The sequence below is a fragment of the Phoca vitulina genome, unplaced genomic scaffold (genome assembly GCF_004348235.1).
Source record: "Phoca vitulina isolate PV1807 unplaced genomic scaffold, GSC_HSeal_1.0 scaffold20, whole genome shotgun sequence".
Taxonomy (NCBI): Eukaryota; Metazoa; Chordata; class Mammalia; order Carnivora; family Phocidae; genus Phoca; species Phoca vitulina.
The window spans coordinates 17996484-18014050 of record NW_022589723.1 but is presented as its reverse complement, the minus strand read 5'-3'; the positions used below and the strand labels follow the sequence as shown (position 1 = coordinate 18014050).

The following is a 17567-nucleotide window of genomic DNA, read 5'->3' as shown; positions in this document are numbered from 1 at the left end:
CTTGCAGACATCTAATTCATTATGAACAACTGGTTTTTGAACCTCATTGTATGTCAGGCATTCTTCTGGCTGCTGAAGATACAGCATTCACAAAACAAAATGTTTACCTTAGTGGAACTTATATTCTAGTGGAGAAGATGTAGATAACAAACAGATAACTAAATATGTTATATGTTAGATGATAAGTGCTATGGGGACAGATGAAATACAGAGAAGGGATGGTAGAGAGGGCTTCATTAATAAGGTGACATTTGAGTAGAGATTGAAGGAAATGAGGGAGCATGGTAAGGATAATGTGAGGCAGAGCATTTAAAAGAGAAAAAACTGCTGGTGTGTTGGAAGAATGGTAAGAAGGGTCCAATGTAGCTAAGTAGAATGAACAAAGAGTGCTAGGTGATGAGGTCAGGAAGTTACGGGAGTGGGGTAGGGTGGTGAATAGCAGGGGCAATAGGCACATCATTATATAAAGCCGTATAGGCTATTATAAGCACTTTCGTGTTTGCTTTAATAATAAGAAGGGAAGATTTTAAGCAGAGAGTTGACAAGAGCAAAGATCACTTGGATGATGTTTTGAAAATAGACTGTGAACAGGCAAGGCAGCAACTGGAAGACCAGGGAAGATGCTATTTCCATAATCCGGGTGAGGAATGAGATCTCATGCATTATAAAAAGCAAATTGAGTGTTGTATTGGTTTTCTAGGGCTGCCATAACAAAAGACCACAGACTGGGTAGCTTAAACAAAATTAATTTATTTTCTCACAGTTTTGGAGGTCCAAGATCAAGATGTTAGCAGGTTGGTTCCTTCTGAGGCCTCTCTCTGTGGCTTGTAGATGACCACCTTCTCACTGTGGCCTCTTCACCACGCATGTGCATTCCTGGTGGCTCTTTTTGTGTCCCAAAATTTCACCTTCTTAAAAGGACACCAGGCAGATTGATTAGGTCCCCACCCTAGTGGCCTCATTTTTAAATGTATAACCTCTTTAAAGGACCTGTCTCCAAATATGGTCACACTTCGAGATACTGGGATTAGGATTTCAATATATGAATTTTGGGAAGGATACAATTCAACCCCTAAGTGATAATGAGGAGTCATATGCTCTTTTGAATTGTCTTTTCTACTTTTCTCCTAATTTTTGATTCAGTTGGACAACTTTTGTAGTTGCTTGTTGTGTGTGTGTGTGTTTTGCTTATGGTCCTGAGCCATACTCTTCATTTTTTTTTAGATGATGTGTAGAGCAATAACAAAAAACTACAGTTACTTACAGGAGGAATCTAAGAGAGGACTAGGCCTAACAACATGGTAAAAGTTACTTTTACGTGTGTTTCAGGCAGTTGTAGTGATTTGACATTGTGGGGTTTTTTTGTTTTGTTTTGTTTTGGTTTTGGTCCTTGTGTTTTCTTTTGTAAGTTTGTCTTTTGGACCTTGTTGCTTTTTATCTTCATGTAAAGAAAAATATCAACAATTATAATGTTATAGATTGAGTACAGGATTATTCTGAAAACAGTAACTACTTTCACATAAAGTAAATTAAATTTTATATGAACAGGTGTGGCAAAACATGTTGGTGATGCCCTCAAAGAACACGCTTCCAGATCATCTCGAAAGATTTGCACTATTGGAATAGCACCCTGGGGAGTGATTGAAAACAGAAATGATCTTGTTGGGAGAGATGTAAGAATGATTTTAAAAATTTCTTATATTTGAACTTGTATAAACAAAATTAGAGCAAGAATAGTGCAAGTCACCTTAAACTATTCATGATCATACCATACTTTTCAAATTATGTTTAAAAAGTATTTTCCTGAGGGGCGCCTGGGTGGCTCAGTTGTTGAGCGTCTGCCTTCGGCTCAGGTCATGATCCCGGAGTCCTGGGATTGAGCCCCACATCGGGCTCCCTCCTCCGTAGGGAGCCTGCTTCTCCCTCTCCCATTCCCCCTGCTTGTGTTCCCTCTCACTGTGTCTCTCTCTGTCAAATAAATAAAATCTTAAAAAAAAAAAGTATTTTCCTGAGGTTTTCTTTCTTTTCCTTTTTTCCTGAGGTTTTCTTATGATCCTTCCAAGAATGCATTCATAGATATAAGTAATTGTCATTATAGTATTAGTACGTTTTGGTTTCGGCCTTTCTCTATAACTATTTTACACCTTTTCCAAATCATGCCAGTCTTTGTAATTAAATTTTTAATGACTATGTTATTAAGAACTAATTTTACTGTCACTAAGTTAGTAATCAAATGTTAGTGTTTTATTTGAGTAGGTTAAGGACATGTGAATTGGTTATTAATATTTATCAAGAGAGTACTAAAAAAGAATTACTGAATTATAATGATCACTTTCAAGTGCAATTAAATTTCTAATATCAATTTTAAAGATTGTATGAGGGCTAGAAAAATAGAAAACTATAATTGATATTAGATTGTTCTTATTCAGTGTCCTTTGTGTATTGCACTTTATTCACTAATAACCTAACAGTTTCTTCATACTATATACTCATTTATTTTGTTTCTTTTGCATGTGATAATAAAATAATATATATTCTGCAATAAGAGTTGAAATATAATTGTATGGTCTGACCCATTATTGATTAATCATCAGCTGGCTTAAAAACTTGTGCTTTTTGACATATTGTTTGACATTTTCTATTTGTTACTATATTGTAAATAGAATTTTACCACCTTCTTGCCTTTACAGATTATTTTAAAGTTTATTTTTTCTTTATATTATATTAAATCCTCCCCACTAACTCTTATGTTTGCTATTGTTTAGGTGGTTGCTCCTTATCAAACCTTGTTGAACCCTCTGAGCAAATTGAATGTTCTGAATAATCTACATTCCCATTTCATATTGGTGGATGATGGCACTGTTGGAAAGTATGGGGCAGAAGTCAGACTGAGAAGAGAACTTGAAAAAACTATTAATCAGCAAAGAATTCATGCTAGTAAGGGAATTTATAAATTTGTTATTGTTCAAATTATTCTAGGTATATTAATGGCCAGCAACATTCTAAAAAGGTTCTTTAAAGTGCTCATTTCCTTTTGTGGCAAGACAACATATGAAACAACAAAAATGACTGACCTTAGACAAAATAGACTTAGGGAAAGAAGTCTGAGGCCAAATAGGGTACTCAGATATTGATGCCAAAGCCACAGAAGTTCATTGAAAGCTCTTGCTATTGTAATCCTATTGCAGCCCAAGGAATTCAGAAATATTTTTAATGTGTGATATATTCTAATACATGACTTGAAATTCAGGATTGAAGAGGAAAAAGGAATACTTTATTGCAAAGTAAGAATCATCTTGTTTAAAGTTTATAACATGAATAGGTGTCACTCTTTGGTAGTTAAGTCTTAAAAGTTGGTATTCTTGACACTTGTCTTCCTTTCCAACCACGGTCATACTTTCTGGTTCAACATTTAGATTTTAGTTTCAAAAAGAAGAAATTATATAATCCTAGGACACCAAGGAAGGTGGGGTCTGTGACAAAGTGAAATAGAAATACAAAATTATAGAACGGTGCATTCAGATATGATGGAGTCATATTCTCTCCCGAAATTTAGGAACATTTTAGAATCCTACAGTTACTTGTATTTTGGATTCTCTCACTGCATTGCAGGTTATTGTAAAAACAAAAATTGGTATTCTTCACTAAATCTTTTCTGTTACTCTTGTAGAGGTTCTGGATTTTATTGATCAGTTCCATTTATATAATCCTGACTCTGTCATTAACTTCTATATTAATGTCTCAATGTGTTTGAAATCAGAAATACACATTTTAAAAGTGAATAAAAACAACTATACATTAGAAGTTCAATTCATACAGTATTGAAAAGCAAACTAGGGGCACCTGGCTGGCTCAGTTGTTAAGCGTCTGCCTTCGGCTCAGGTCATGATCCCAGGGTCCTGGGATCGAGCCCTGCGTTGGGCTCCCTACTCGGTGGGAGGCCTGCTTCTCCCTCTCCCACTCCCCCTGCTTGTGTTCCCTCTCTCGCAGTCTCTCTCTCTCTCTCTCTCTGTCAAATAAATAAATCTTTAAAAAAAAAAAGCAAACTAGGGGTGCCTGGCTGGCTTATTTGGTGGAGCATATGACTCTTGATCTTGGGGTTGTAAGTTAGAGCCCCACCTTGAGTGAAGGGATTACTTAAAAAAAATCTTTAAAAAACAAACTAAAAAACAAATTGGCATTATAAATTTCTTGTCAGGAGTTCAATTAGTGAAATATACAAAATAATTTTCACTTTTCAGTGAATCTGAATTCTAGTGCATGCCTAATCATTTATTTTCTTTGTCATTTAGAACGACTTTAAGTTAATGAAAAAGTAATTCATTCAGTATTTAATTCACTTAGGCTAGATTGGTATCGTGTTGAATGCTTGAAATGAAGTCAACACAGTCTTAAAAGAAACTATATTTTGGCTTTTTATTTTTATTTTGTGTTTTGATTAAGTAAAAAATAAGATTAAATTACTGTATTTTGCCTAATGTCTTATAAACTTTTACTTTTTTAAGGAATTGGACAAGGTGTCCCTGTGGTGGCACTTATATTTGAGGGCGGGCCAAATGTTATCCTCACAGTTCTAGAGTATCTTCAAGAAAGTCCTCCTGTTCCAGTTGTTGTTTGTGAAGGAACAGGCAGAGCTGCAGATCTACTAGCATATATTCATAAGCAAACAGAAGAGGGAGGGTAAGTGTGTGATTACAAAAAGATTTCAGTAACTAAAGAGGCTTGTGGCTTTTAGAGTATTAGATTCATTTCAGTATTTTATGAACATGAAAATTTAAAGTTTAATACAATACCTTGTACGGTTTGAGGAAATAGCTTATCTAATACATTATTGGTATGAATTAAAATATAACAGTCTACATAGAGAACAATTTTGCAAGATCTGTCAAACATACAGAGGCACATATCTTTGGACCCATTAGATCCATTTCTAGGAATTGTTTATACAGATGTACTTTTTTATACATGTGAAATACATAAAAAGTTACTCATTACAGTGTTTATAAAAGTAAAAGATTGGTACAAAATAGAATGTATATCAAGAGGGCTAGATAAATTATGGTATATCTACATAACAGAATAGTTTGTAGCTAAGAAAGGTTGGTATCTGTGTACTAGATTTGGGAAATTACCAAAGTATATATATGGAAAAAGGAAAGCAGTTGAGATGGAACTGGGCAGATGGAAGATAGTGGGAAAGAGACTTTCACGATGAATTTTCATTTTTATGTTTAATAATGTTTTATATCATCATATTTTTGAGCCATATAAATATATTAACTATGAGGAAGAGAGAAAAATGTGAATGTGCTCATGTGTAAGACATCTTGAAGTATTGCTTAATACACCATAATATCTTAAAATTAGGTTTATAGAGTAGCTTATAAAATGTGAGTAGTGCTGTTGCAGCACATGCCTTGTAAAACAATTTAAAATAATTCAAAGAACTCTGAGAAACAAACTGAGGGTTCTAGAGGGGAGGGGGCTGGGTCAGCCTGGTGATGGGTATTAAAGAGGGCACATTCTGCGTGGAGCACTGGGTGTTATACACAAACAATGAATTATGGAACACTACATCAAAAACTAATGATGTAATGTTTGGTGATATAACATAATAAAATTAAAAAAAAAATAATTCAAAGAGAAAAATAACTCCATTTTCCCCCCATATGACTTATAGTTGGGAGTCTCATAAAGGACAATATTTCACTCAGGGTCAAGTATTTAATATTAATACATTATCTCTAAAGGTCTTACATGGATTCACCTATACTTCATATTAGATTCTACAAATAATAGAAATTGAAATCAGTGAATTAATTATGTTTCCTCTCCAGCAATCTTCCTGATGCAGCAGAGCCAGATATTATTTCAACCATCAAAAAAACATTTAACTTTGGCCAGAATGAAGCAGTTCATTTATTTCAAACACTGATGGAGTGCATGAAAAGAAAGGAGCTTGTAAGTAGATTTCAGCAGAATAAGGCTTTTTATTTCATTCAAAACACATTATAAAATAGGTGAATTTTTTTTTTTAAGATTTTATTTATTTTGAAAGGAAAGAGAGTGCATGTGGGGTGGGGCAAAGGGGGAGGGTGGGGGAGAAAGAAAGAATCTGAAGCAACATCTGCACTGAGCACCGAGCCCCATGTGGGGCTCCATCCTGGGGCTCGATCCTGTGACTGCGAGATCATGACCTGAGCCAAAACCAAGAGTTGGACACTTACCCAACAGAATGAGCCACTCAAGCACCCTGAAAGCCACTCAAGCACCTTTTAATTTGGATTTAAAATTTTAAAGTATTTTTTAACCATGTAAAGATGTCATTTATTGGGATCTGGGTGGCTCAGTCATTAAGTGTCTGCCTTCGGCTCGGGTCATGATCCCAGGGTCCTGGGATCGGCCCCGCATCGGGCTCCCTGCTCTGCGGGAGGCCTGCTTCTCCCTCTCCCACTCGCCCTGCTTGTGTTCCCTCTCTCACTGTGTCTCTCTCTGTCAAATAAATAAATAAAATCTTAAAGAAAAAAAGTCATTTATTGTTTTCTTCAAACAGAGTGATATCAGAGAAGGATTATAGTTTTTATATGGTATTGAGACATATATTTGCACTTCTGTTTTAGGAAAAGTTTAATAACTAGGCCTCAACAGATTATATCTAGAATCAAGGAAGAACTGTAAAGAGTAGTTAAAGGCTTCTCTAAAATATATTTGGAGGGGTGCCTGGCTGGCTCAATCAGTAGAGCAAAGCAACTCTTGATCTCAGGGTTGTACGTTCGAGCCCCACATTGGGTGTAGAGATTACTGGAAAAAAAAAAAAAACTAAAAAAAAAAATAGAATATATTTGGAAAAAAAATTTATTTTACTCTGAATGCTCAAATTAAATTAAAGATCAGTGTTGCTTAATTTCAGTTATCTAAACATGGGCTTAAGTTTTCAGAGATAAAATTTTTTAACAACTGTGACAGGTAGATGATAACATGATTTGATCTGCTGTTTTTCATGCATTTCCTTTTTGTACACAATAAAGTTGCAAAATGTGTATGGGGTTATGATAGTCTTTTACTTTATGAAAAAATGTTATTAAATAAAAACCTCTCAAGTGGCATTTCACTTCAAATAATTTAAAGAAATTTCCAGTAAAAGGATTGAAGAAAACATTTTTCATTCAAGAACACTATTATATAGGGACGCCTGGGTGGCTCAGTTGGTTAAGCGCCTGCCTTCGGCTCAGGTCATGATCCCAGGGTCCTGGGATCGAGTCCTGCATTGGGCTCCCTGCTCAGCGGGGAGCCTTCTCTTCCCTCTGCCTGCCGCTGCCCCTGCTTGTGTGCGCTCTCTCTCTTTCTCTCTGACAAATAAATAAACTCTTAAAAAACAAAACAAAACACATATATACATTACTTGAGTTAAATGTTCACTCTGCAGGAAGAACATCAGGATTTACTCAGACATATAATCTGTAGTCTTAGGCCATAAGTTGCTTACTCTAGTAAAGGACCATCTTAAGATAGGTCAAAAAATGAATATAATATGAAACTAAATATTTTTAGTATACTTGCCATTTTTATTTGGTAATGATAGGAGTTTTTTAATTTTGTGGGGATTTTTGGTTGAAATGAAGTAATTTCTGATCAAAACCCCCCCAAAACATTATCTCCCATGTAGTCTGAAATTACTTTTTTTGTATACCTTATGCCTTAGCTTTGAAAATATAAAGGCATAATATTATGAATTGATTTTTAGATCACGGTTTTCCACATTGGATCAGATGAACATCAAGATATAGATGTAGCAATACTTACTGCACTGCTTAAAGGTAAGATTTAGAAATTTTTTTATTTGTAATATCTTATTTATAGCCTATTTATATAAGAGAACTTTTTAATCTAGCTAAATGTTTGGGAACTGAATTTTTCAATAATTGTTCTTTGTGGAAGACACAGTGTTACCTTTCTGTGACAGTAAATGGGCTTTTGTTTTGTCTTGTAGAAATTTTAAAAAATTTTTAATTTCTAGCAGGGTTTTTGCCAGCAGACCCATTTAATTACAGTATTAAGAATGTTGTGCATTTTTAATTGGCTGAAAGCAAGTGTTTAAAGGTAACGAGGTCTTGGTTGATAGAAATTAAAACATTCTTAAACATGCTGTTTTCATTCTGAAAGGAAGTTTGGAAAGAAAGCTAGTGGTATCTTTGAGGACTAAAGGGTTAACACACATCCCATTGAACTGTGTTGTCCTCTCATCTTGCCAAAGACATCCAACCGATAAACAGAATTACAGTGAAAAATCTTGCCAAAAATTAGAAGCTGAAACAGTGTCCCATCTGGGTGGGTACTTGAAAGTCCAGGTATGCAGTGAAGTGACAGGAGCAGAGCAAGAGGACACCGTGTTGTTGTTATTCACAGGAATTTCCCAAATATTAGACCATAATAAATTGCCAATAGAATAAACATTTAAAAAATACTATAATAAAATATATTTACATCTTGGGAAAAAGACATCATAAATAATAGAAAATCCAGAAACTCTTATAAAGGGAAAGATCAATAAATGGGATTGCATACATAGAAAAAATAAAGAGAGAACACCTAACCTAATATTTGCCATAGACTTCTTTGTGCTAGCCACTGTGTTTTAGTGTTTTATACTGTTTATCATTTAATCTCACAACAACCCTAGGAGGCAGATTTCCTATTATTTCCTCATTTTATAGGTGAGGAAATTAAAGAATAGGAATCTGGAGGGACCACAAAGAGTTGTTACAAACTAATAGTAAGATGGTGACTACCTCATGGAAAAATGAGTCAATTTATGTAAAAGATGTTAGCAGAATAATATAAATGCTTGGGAAAAATGTGGAAAGATGGTTAATATTATAATTAAAGTAAATCTTAATACAGAAGCATTTTACTCCCCTCTTGGATATTTTTGTACCATTGATGGATGATATCACCTTTCTGGAACATATTTTGGCAGTATATCAAAAGTTATAAAGTATATATTCTTTACCCAGCATTTTGGCTTCTATAGAATCATCCTATTTAAATAATCAAGCATGTGCATAAAAATATACTCACCAAAAAATTCAAAATAATTTGAATGGCCACTAGAGTGTTTTTTGAATCAACTTTAGTTCACCTGTAAAAGTATTAATATGTATATAAGGTAATCTGTATGTACTGTTCTACAAAACTAAGGTGTGATGTTAAGGTACATCAAATAGGTTACTAAATACTTTGTATAGTATCATACACTTTTGCATAGACAAAAGTATTTGTATGAATTTATATATGCGCAGAAAAGTGCATGTTCTTTGTGGAAGACAAAGGATGTTTTTCATAATCTTAACATGGTACTGTCTCTGTGATAGAAACAGATATCTTTGTTTTATTCTTACTGTTCTGCATTCTGAATTGTTTGCAATGAATGAGGCTGTGTGTTTTCTGTAGTTGGAAAATAAAAGCCCTCAACCCTGGGGGGTAACCTTATCTCTCTGAGGCAGGCTGCCTCTGAACAGTGACTGAAATGAGCTATATGTAAGTTAATTAAAAGGGAATGGGGAGAATTCATAAGTGCTCACATTTTAATAGAGATAAATTAATTGATCTTGTCAACTGTTTTCTCTGTTCACTTAGGCACTAATGCATCTGCATTTGACCAGCTCATCCTTACATTGGCATGGGATAGAGTTGACATTGCCAAAAATCATGTGTTTGTTTATGGACAGCAGTGGCTGGTATGTAAATAATCTATATACACTATGAAATTTAATTAGACTGTGTAATAACCAAGTATTTGCTGGAACTGTGATCTAACTTGACATTTTATGTCTGCCTAAAATGCAAAATTGGTTTAGCTAAACATTTCTACAGCATCCAGATCCATTTAGGATTTAATAAGTTCTGTTTTCCTCATGATAAAACCTTACTTTCTATAGGGTATAGATCACTAAAAATCCTAGAACTGAAAGAAGTCTTAGAAATAGTGCCTATACATCTGTTTTTTTTTTTTTAAGACTTTACTTATTTTGACAGAGAGAGCACAAGTAGGCAGAGCGGCACGCAGAGACAGAGGGAGGGGGAGAAGCAGGCTCTCTGCTGAGCAGGGAGCCCAATGTGGGTCTTGATCCCAGGACCCTGGGATCATGACCTGAGCCGAAGGCAGCCACTTAACCGACTGAGCCACCCAGGCGCCCGTACATCTGTGTTTATCAGGGATATTGGCCTGTAATTTTCTTGGGTCATTATCTGAATTTGCTATCAGGTTAATGCTAGCATCATAAAATAAGTTTGGAAGAGTTTCCTCCTCCTTTATTTTTTGGAAGAGATTAAGAAGGATTGGTATTAATTCTTTGAATGTTTGGTAGTATTCACCAGTGAGCAGCCTGGTCCTGCTCTCCTGTTTGTTGATAGGTTTTTGATTATTGATTCGATCTCCTTACTAGTGATTGGTCTGTTCATATTTTCCATTTCATCATGATTCAGTCTTGGTAGGTTGTATTTTCCCAGGAATTTAGCCATTTCTTCTAGGTTGTCCAATTTTTTTTAAAGCATTTATTTGTTTGAGAGAGAGAGAGAGAAGGAGAGAGCACAAGCAGGAGGAGCGGAAGAGGGAGAGGGAAAACCAGGCTCCCCTCAGAGTAGGGAGCCTATAGGTTGTGCTTTTTTTTTTTTTTTTTTAATTAATTTATTTAAAGATTTTCTTTATTTGACAGAGACACAGCGAGAGAGGGAACACAAGCAGGGGGTTGGGAAGGGGAGAAGCAGGCTTCCTGCTGAGCAGGGAGGAGCCCTATGCAGGGCTCCATCCCAGGACCCCGGGATCATGACCTGAGCCGAAGGCAGATGCTTAACAACTGAATTGTTTGCAATGAATGAGGCGCCCCCATTTTTTATTTTTAAGATTTTATTTATTTGAGAGAGAGACAGAACATGAGAGAGAGCACGAGCAGTGGGCAGGGGTTGAGGGAGAGGGAGAAGCAGACTGCCCACTGAGCAGGGAGCCCGACATGGGGCTCAGACCCAGGACCCCATGATCATGACCTGAGCCGAAGTCAGACACTTAGCCGACTGAGCCACCCAAGGCACCTGGTTGTCCCAATTTTGTAGTATATAATCGTTCATAGTAGTCTCTTATAATCATTTGTATTTCTGTGGTATTAGTTGTAACATCTCCTGTTTTATTTCTTATTTTGAGTCCTCTCCTTTTTTTGGTGAGTCTAACTAAAGGTTTCTCAACCTTTCGTTTATCTTTTCAAGGAACCAGCTCTTAATTTGATCTTCTTTATGTTATTTTAGTTTCTATTTCATTAATTTCTATTTTAATCTTTCTTATTTCCTTCTTACCAATTTTGGATTATTTTGTTTATTCTTTTTCTCATTCCTTGAGATGTAAAGTTAGGTGTTTGAGACTTTTAAAATTTCTTGAGATAGGCATTTATTGCTGTCAGCTTTCCTCTTAGAACTGCTTTTGCTCCATTCTACAAATTTTGGTATTTTTATTTCCATTTTCAGTTGTTTCAAGGTATTTTTGTTTGTTTCTTCTTTGACTCACTGATTGTTCAGTGGCATGTTATTTAATTTTCACATATTTGTGAATTTTCCAGTTCTTTTTCATAGAACTCATTTCTAGTTTCATACCATTGTGGTTGGAAAAGATGATTGATATGATTTCAGTCCTCCTAATTTTATTAAGACTTGTTTTATGGCCTACCATATGATCTAGCCTGGAAAATATTCCATATTCACTTGACAGAATGTGTGTTCTTTTGCTTTTGGATGGGGATGTTCTGTAAATATCTGTTAAGTCCATTTAAGGCCAGTATTTTCTTATTGATTTTCTGTCTGGATGATCTATCTGTCGATGTAAGGGGGGTGTATTAAAGTATCCTACCATTACTGTATTGCTGTCTCTTTCTCCCTTTGTGTCTTTTATTATTTGCTTTATATATTTAGGTCCTCCTGGGTTGAATGCATAAATATTTACAAATGTTGTTTGGATTGACTCCTTTATTATCATGTAATGCCTTCTTTGTCTTATTACAGTGTTCGTTTTAAAGTCTGTTTTGTCTGAGATAAGTATCGCTATTCCATCTGTCTTTTGGTTTCCATTTGCAGGGAATATCTTATTCTGTCCCTTCACTTTTAGTCTGTGACTTTACATCTAAAATGAATCTCTTGCAGGCATCATATAGGTGATGAGTCTTGGTTTTGTTTTTTTTTTTTAATCCATTTAAACGCTGTGCATTTTGATTGGAACATTTAGTCCATTTATGTTTAAAGTAATTATTGATAGCTATGTACTTACTGCCGTTTTGTTCATTGTTTTCTGGCTTGATGGATTAATGGATAAGGAAATTGTGTATATATACAATGGAGTATTATTCAGCCATAAGAAAGAGTGAAATCTTGGTATTTGCAACAACATAGATGGATCTTGAGATCATTATGCTAGGTGAAATATAAATACAATGTGATCTCTTTTATATGTGGAATTAAAATTAAGAAAAATCAAGCTCATAGATAACAGAACAGATTGGGGTGGGGAAATGGGGAAAATGGGTGAAGGGGTCAAAAGGTTAAAAGAAAAAAGAAGGGAAAGGGGGGAGGAAGGAAGGAATGAAAAGGGAAAAAAGAAATAGTCCTCTATGTACAAGAGAAGAAAGGGAGGGAAGGAGGGCGGGAGGGAGGGAGGAAGGAAGAGAAAAAAGAAGAAATAGTCCTCTATGTACAAGAGAATTCATTACAAAAAAAAAAAAAGAATTCATTACAGTGTTATCTTAGATGTTTAGACAGTTCCTTCCACGGTCTTTCCCATCTCTCATCTTACTAAATGGCAACAACCTTTTCCCAGTTTGGGGATAAGAAATCTTAGTGTCGTTTTTTATTTTCTCTTTTTCATATATTCCAGTCCGATTCCATTTGTAAATGTTTTCAGATCTACTTTCAAAATACCCAATTTTTTATCATCCTGGTCCAATCTGCTATCAGCCTTCTATACTGTTTTAGTAGCATCCTCCTTGGTTTCCTTATTCTCATTCTTCCTCTTAGACAGAAGATGGATCACATCACATTTACACAGAGCATAATCCAGAGCCCTTATGATGGCCTATAGGGCTTCACATCTTCTGCCCTATTAACTACCTCTCTTACCTTATGTGTTAACACCATTCCCTTTGCACTCTTTTATGTAGCCATATTGGCGTCTTCTTAAAACATACTAAGAATGCTCCCCTCATCTTTGTACTTGCTATTTTTTTCTCTCTGGAACAGTTTCCTCCAGATGCCTACCTGGACTTGATTTTTCTTTTTCTCTTTACCTTTTTTTTAAAAAAACATTTATTTAAGTAATGTCTGTACCCAATATGGGGCTCAAACTCACGACCCCGAGATCAAGAGTTACATGCTCTTCTGTCTGAGCCAGCCAGGCACCCCTCTTTTTCTGGTTTCTAACCAAACATGTCCTCCTCAGGCTTTTACTGTCCACCCTATTTTATTAAGTAAGGTTTATTTACTTCAGAGAGAGAGAGCACAAGCGTGTGTGGGTGGGGGGAGGGGCAGAGAGAGAATCCCAAGCAGATTCCACGCTGAGTGTAGACCCTGACTTGGAGCTTGATCTCATAACCCTGAGATCAGGACCTGAGCCAAAACCAAGAGTCAGTCGCTCAACTGATTGCACCACCCAGGCACCCCATCCACCCTACTTTATTAGCAGTCCCCTGTGACAGCATTTTCTGTGTTCTTTGCCATTTTTTTCTTTAGCATTTATCACCATATATCTTAGCCATTTGTTTCTCTTTCTACTCCTAGAAAGTAAATTTTACAGAAGCAAGAATATTTAAAAAAAAAAAAGAATTTTTTTGTTAACCTGCTGTATTCACAGACTGGCATAGTAAACACTTGACAAATTTTTGTTATATGTCTGAATCACTGGGAATCTTGGCAAAATAAATGTTCATCCCCACCTTGGATTATTTTATCCAGTCTTTACAGAGGATGAGCTAGATCTTTTCTATCTACAAAGTGTAAACAGCAAATTGCAGAAAAGTATGCATAGCATGAACTTCATTGTAGCAAATTCTGTTTATGGATGTACACACATTCAGGCATATCTGCAGGCACTGTGTAGTCATAGAACCTTTCTGGAAACTCTTATTATGGGATATGTTTGTAGAGATGAGGGCCAGAGGAGACAAAGTTTCATTTTATACCAATTTGGTATTTGATTATTTTTTTAAACCATGGGAATGTATTTCCTATAAATAATAAAAAAGAATAGTCACTTCCATTCTTGTAGGAATAGTAAAAAAGAATAGTCACTTTCATTCTTGTAGGACTGCAGTGGAAAAAATTAATGTTAATCAGCTGTGGTAAAACTGTAACAGTAAACCAACCTTTTATTCCCTTGAATAACTTCATTGGGGTTTTAAATCTCAGATGTAAAGGCATGGACAAAGCCTTTATCTTCTATGTATATGCGGTTTATGTCATGGATTTGTTCTGCACAATTATTATCTATTTGATTTTGTGCTTTCCTTCATGCTAGAGTTTGCAGCATAATTGTTTTACTGTTTTTACTCTTCATTTGTTAGGAGTTCAGAATGCATTGAATGTATGAAGAAATGCGGAACAAAACAGATACTTTTTCTTTAAACCTTTTTTTCTCAGATGTGAAAATTTTGTCAGGGTTTATTTTGTTTTAAGGCTGTGGTTATAAACCTAATTCAGATAGAATGTTTCTTTTTGTTCAATTCAGATAGAACCTGTCAGTTTTATTATGACCTTTTTATTATATGAAAATTGACTTTCATTGAGTGCATTTCTATACAAATTTAAAAAAAACAATATAATGCCCTATTGTAATAAAGACAAATGAAGGTGATTTATAATAAAAATAGATACTTCAGTGCAGAGGTGCTTAAGAATGGCAACATATAGATAGCATAACTAATTAGATGCTTACACTTATTTTATGTAGAATCAGTGTAAATGCTGCAGTTGTTAGTGCACACTAATACCGAATGTTGTTGGTGACTTAAATTCCATGCGAGCAGAAAAATACCCATGAAGATGATCAAATAGGAATTAAGAATACAGATAGTTAATGTTAGAATAAGTAATAACATCAGAATTATTTGTATGTGGTAAGAGAAAGAAAGAATCTTAACTAGAATAGGAATAACATGCCATGATAAATGACCAGTTGTTAGTATGAGAAAATAAGTTTTACAGTGTTATTAATTAGTTTGGCCTTATCTTTAAGTGCAGTGTCAAAATATTTCCCTTGTTATGACATAGAACTGAGTGGTAAAAAAATACTGCAGAAAAAAGATCTTTCATCTTGAAAACCCATCATGTGTAAGGTTTGCATTTAGTCTATATCCTGAAAAAGATCTTGGTGACCAAATCCTTTGCTGAGTGATGAAAATAGAGGATACATTGGAGAAGGAAGTGTTAATAGAAGCTACTGTAGAGAAGTTGTATAGTTGTCTAGTAAACTTCTGAAGACAGAATCAGAGTAAGATTGGAAAATGAGAGGTAAAAAAAAAAAAAAATCATTTTGGTATTGATTTTTCACCACAAAGTTTTATTTTATCATATGGTACCAAAATATTAAAAATATACAGAAGTTGGGGTGCTTGGGTGGCTCAGGTGGTTAAGCATCTGCCTTCGGCTCAGGTCATGATCCCAGGGTCCTGGGATCAAGCCCTGCATCGGACTCTCTGCTCCGCGGGGAGCCTGCTTCTCCCTCTCCCTCTGCCTACAGCTCTCTCTCTCTCTCTGTCAAATAAATAAAATCTTAAAAAAATATATACAGAAGCAATAATATGAGATATTAAAGTATCTTAATATCATACATATAAAATATATTAATATTAAATATATTAATGTTCTATTAATAAAATACCCTTTATTAACAGTACTTAATGAAATCTCTGTATTTGTGTCTCCACTAATTTAATAGCATTTGATTCAAAGTTTGTTGAAATCTATCTAAAGAGTCCCTAAAAACTTAAAAGGGACAGCTTATAAATGCTGACTGATATACATGTGTTACATTAAACTCAAACAGCACAGATTGTGTTGCTGTTTGGAGATGTTATTTTTCTCTAATGGTGAATAATTCTGTTAAAGTTCTAAAGAAAGCTAAGTACCATCTTACCTAATTTATATGGTGGTTGTATTTTTGGAAAGTTCATTTTGTAAAACAAACCGTGACAATACTTTGTGTTTATATGTAAAGCAGAACTATTGCATTTTTATTCATGAACATATAACAGGATAACAAAGTTGTGTGAGATATGGGACAATTCCTTTTTGAGTGAAATTGTCTGGCATGTTATATGATCTCTGGTATCCTTTGAATGTTGGTAATAATAGCCCCCAGTTATTGAAATGATCCCTCAAAAAAAACCTTTCCTAAACATTGAGAACTGTTGCTCTTAAGATATTTTTCCCCTAAATTGACTTAATGATGGATTCTTTTTTTTTTTTTATCCCTATATAACACTTACTCTCCTGCAGAAATACTGCTTATGAAATGTTCTTTGGGGAATGCTACTCTATAGAGGTCTTTTCTGCTATTCTCTTTATACCTTGAGTCTTAGCCTTTTATTATTTTGCGTGGGTGGTTTTTTTTTTTTTTGAGGTGGGGGCGGGGCAGAGCAAGAGGGAGAGAGAGGGAATCTTAGCAGGCTCCGCACACAGCGTGGAACTGGATGCGGGGCTTGATCTCACAACCCTGAAATCATGACCTGAGCCAAAATCAAGAGTTGAAGACTTAACTGGCTGAGCCCCCCAGGTGCCCCTATTTTGCATCTTTTTAATTTTGTTCTAATACTGTTCAGGAACAAATAAGGACTTGCATTTAGAACTATTTGTATAATTAGACTGTGAAATATATTGATTAATTTTTATTTTCTTTTAGGTTGGGTCCTTGGAACAAGCTATGCTTGATGCTCTTGTAATGGATAGAGTTGCGTTTGTGAAACTTCTTATTGAAAATGGAGTAAGCATGCATAAATTCCTTACCATTCCTAGACTGGAAGAACTTTATAACACAGTAAGTATATGTTAAAATTCTTTGTTGACTAAGGTTATCTCTTTGGGAAGTGTCATTGTACCTGAACATATCCAGTTCTACTGCTAAAACCTTTAATGATTTTCTTGATTACTTGGAATAATTACAGCCAGTGTTAGGGTGGGTTGGTTATGTGACAATCTGAAACCCTTTCCTTGTTTCTGAGATTTTCCCTGTCACCATAGTCACATAGGAAGGAGGTAAATGTTAATAACCCTGTCTCCCATTCCTTCCCCTCATCCCTTTTTAAAACCATAGGATCAGCTTCTTAATTACAGTCATTGTATTTTCTTCTTCTTCTTCTTTTTTTTTCTCTTGGGTGGTCATTTGTTACACCAAACTTCTTTTGATGCCTTTTCTTAATGGATAAATTACACATTGTTTTTTGTTTTCTCCTTTTTTTTTTTTTTTTACATGCGTGATTTTGACCTTGTGGTATCCCTTTTTTAGCTTACATACAATTTTTCGTTTTTTTTCTAAAGAGCTC

The 17567-nt window shown here is 35.1% G+C and overlaps 1 protein-coding gene across 4 annotated transcripts in view; it reads left to right on the top strand.

Moving 5' to 3' along the window:
- TRPM7 (transient receptor potential cation channel subfamily M member 7) overlaps nt 1-17567 on the top strand; it is a 117508-nt gene that overhangs the window by 43320 nt on the left and 56621 nt on the right. For 3 of the 4 annotated variants that reach the window (XM_032418119.1, XM_032418120.1, XM_032418123.1), the window contains exons 6-12: nt 1549-1673; nt 2766-2937; nt 4506-4680; nt 5838-5961; nt 7745-7817; nt 9637-9737; nt 16928-17062. In XM_032418119.1, the coding sequence (XP_032274010.1) occupies nt 1549-1673; nt 2766-2937; nt 4506-4680; nt 5838-5961; nt 7745-7817; nt 9637-9737; nt 16928-17062 (905 nt within the window). Of the gene's footprint in view, nt 1-1225; nt 1302-1548; nt 1674-2765; nt 2938-4505; nt 4681-5837; nt 5962-7744; nt 7818-9636; nt 9738-16927; nt 17063-17567 lie in introns of those variants that run through there. The other variant, XM_032418122.1, reaches the window with a different exon arrangement.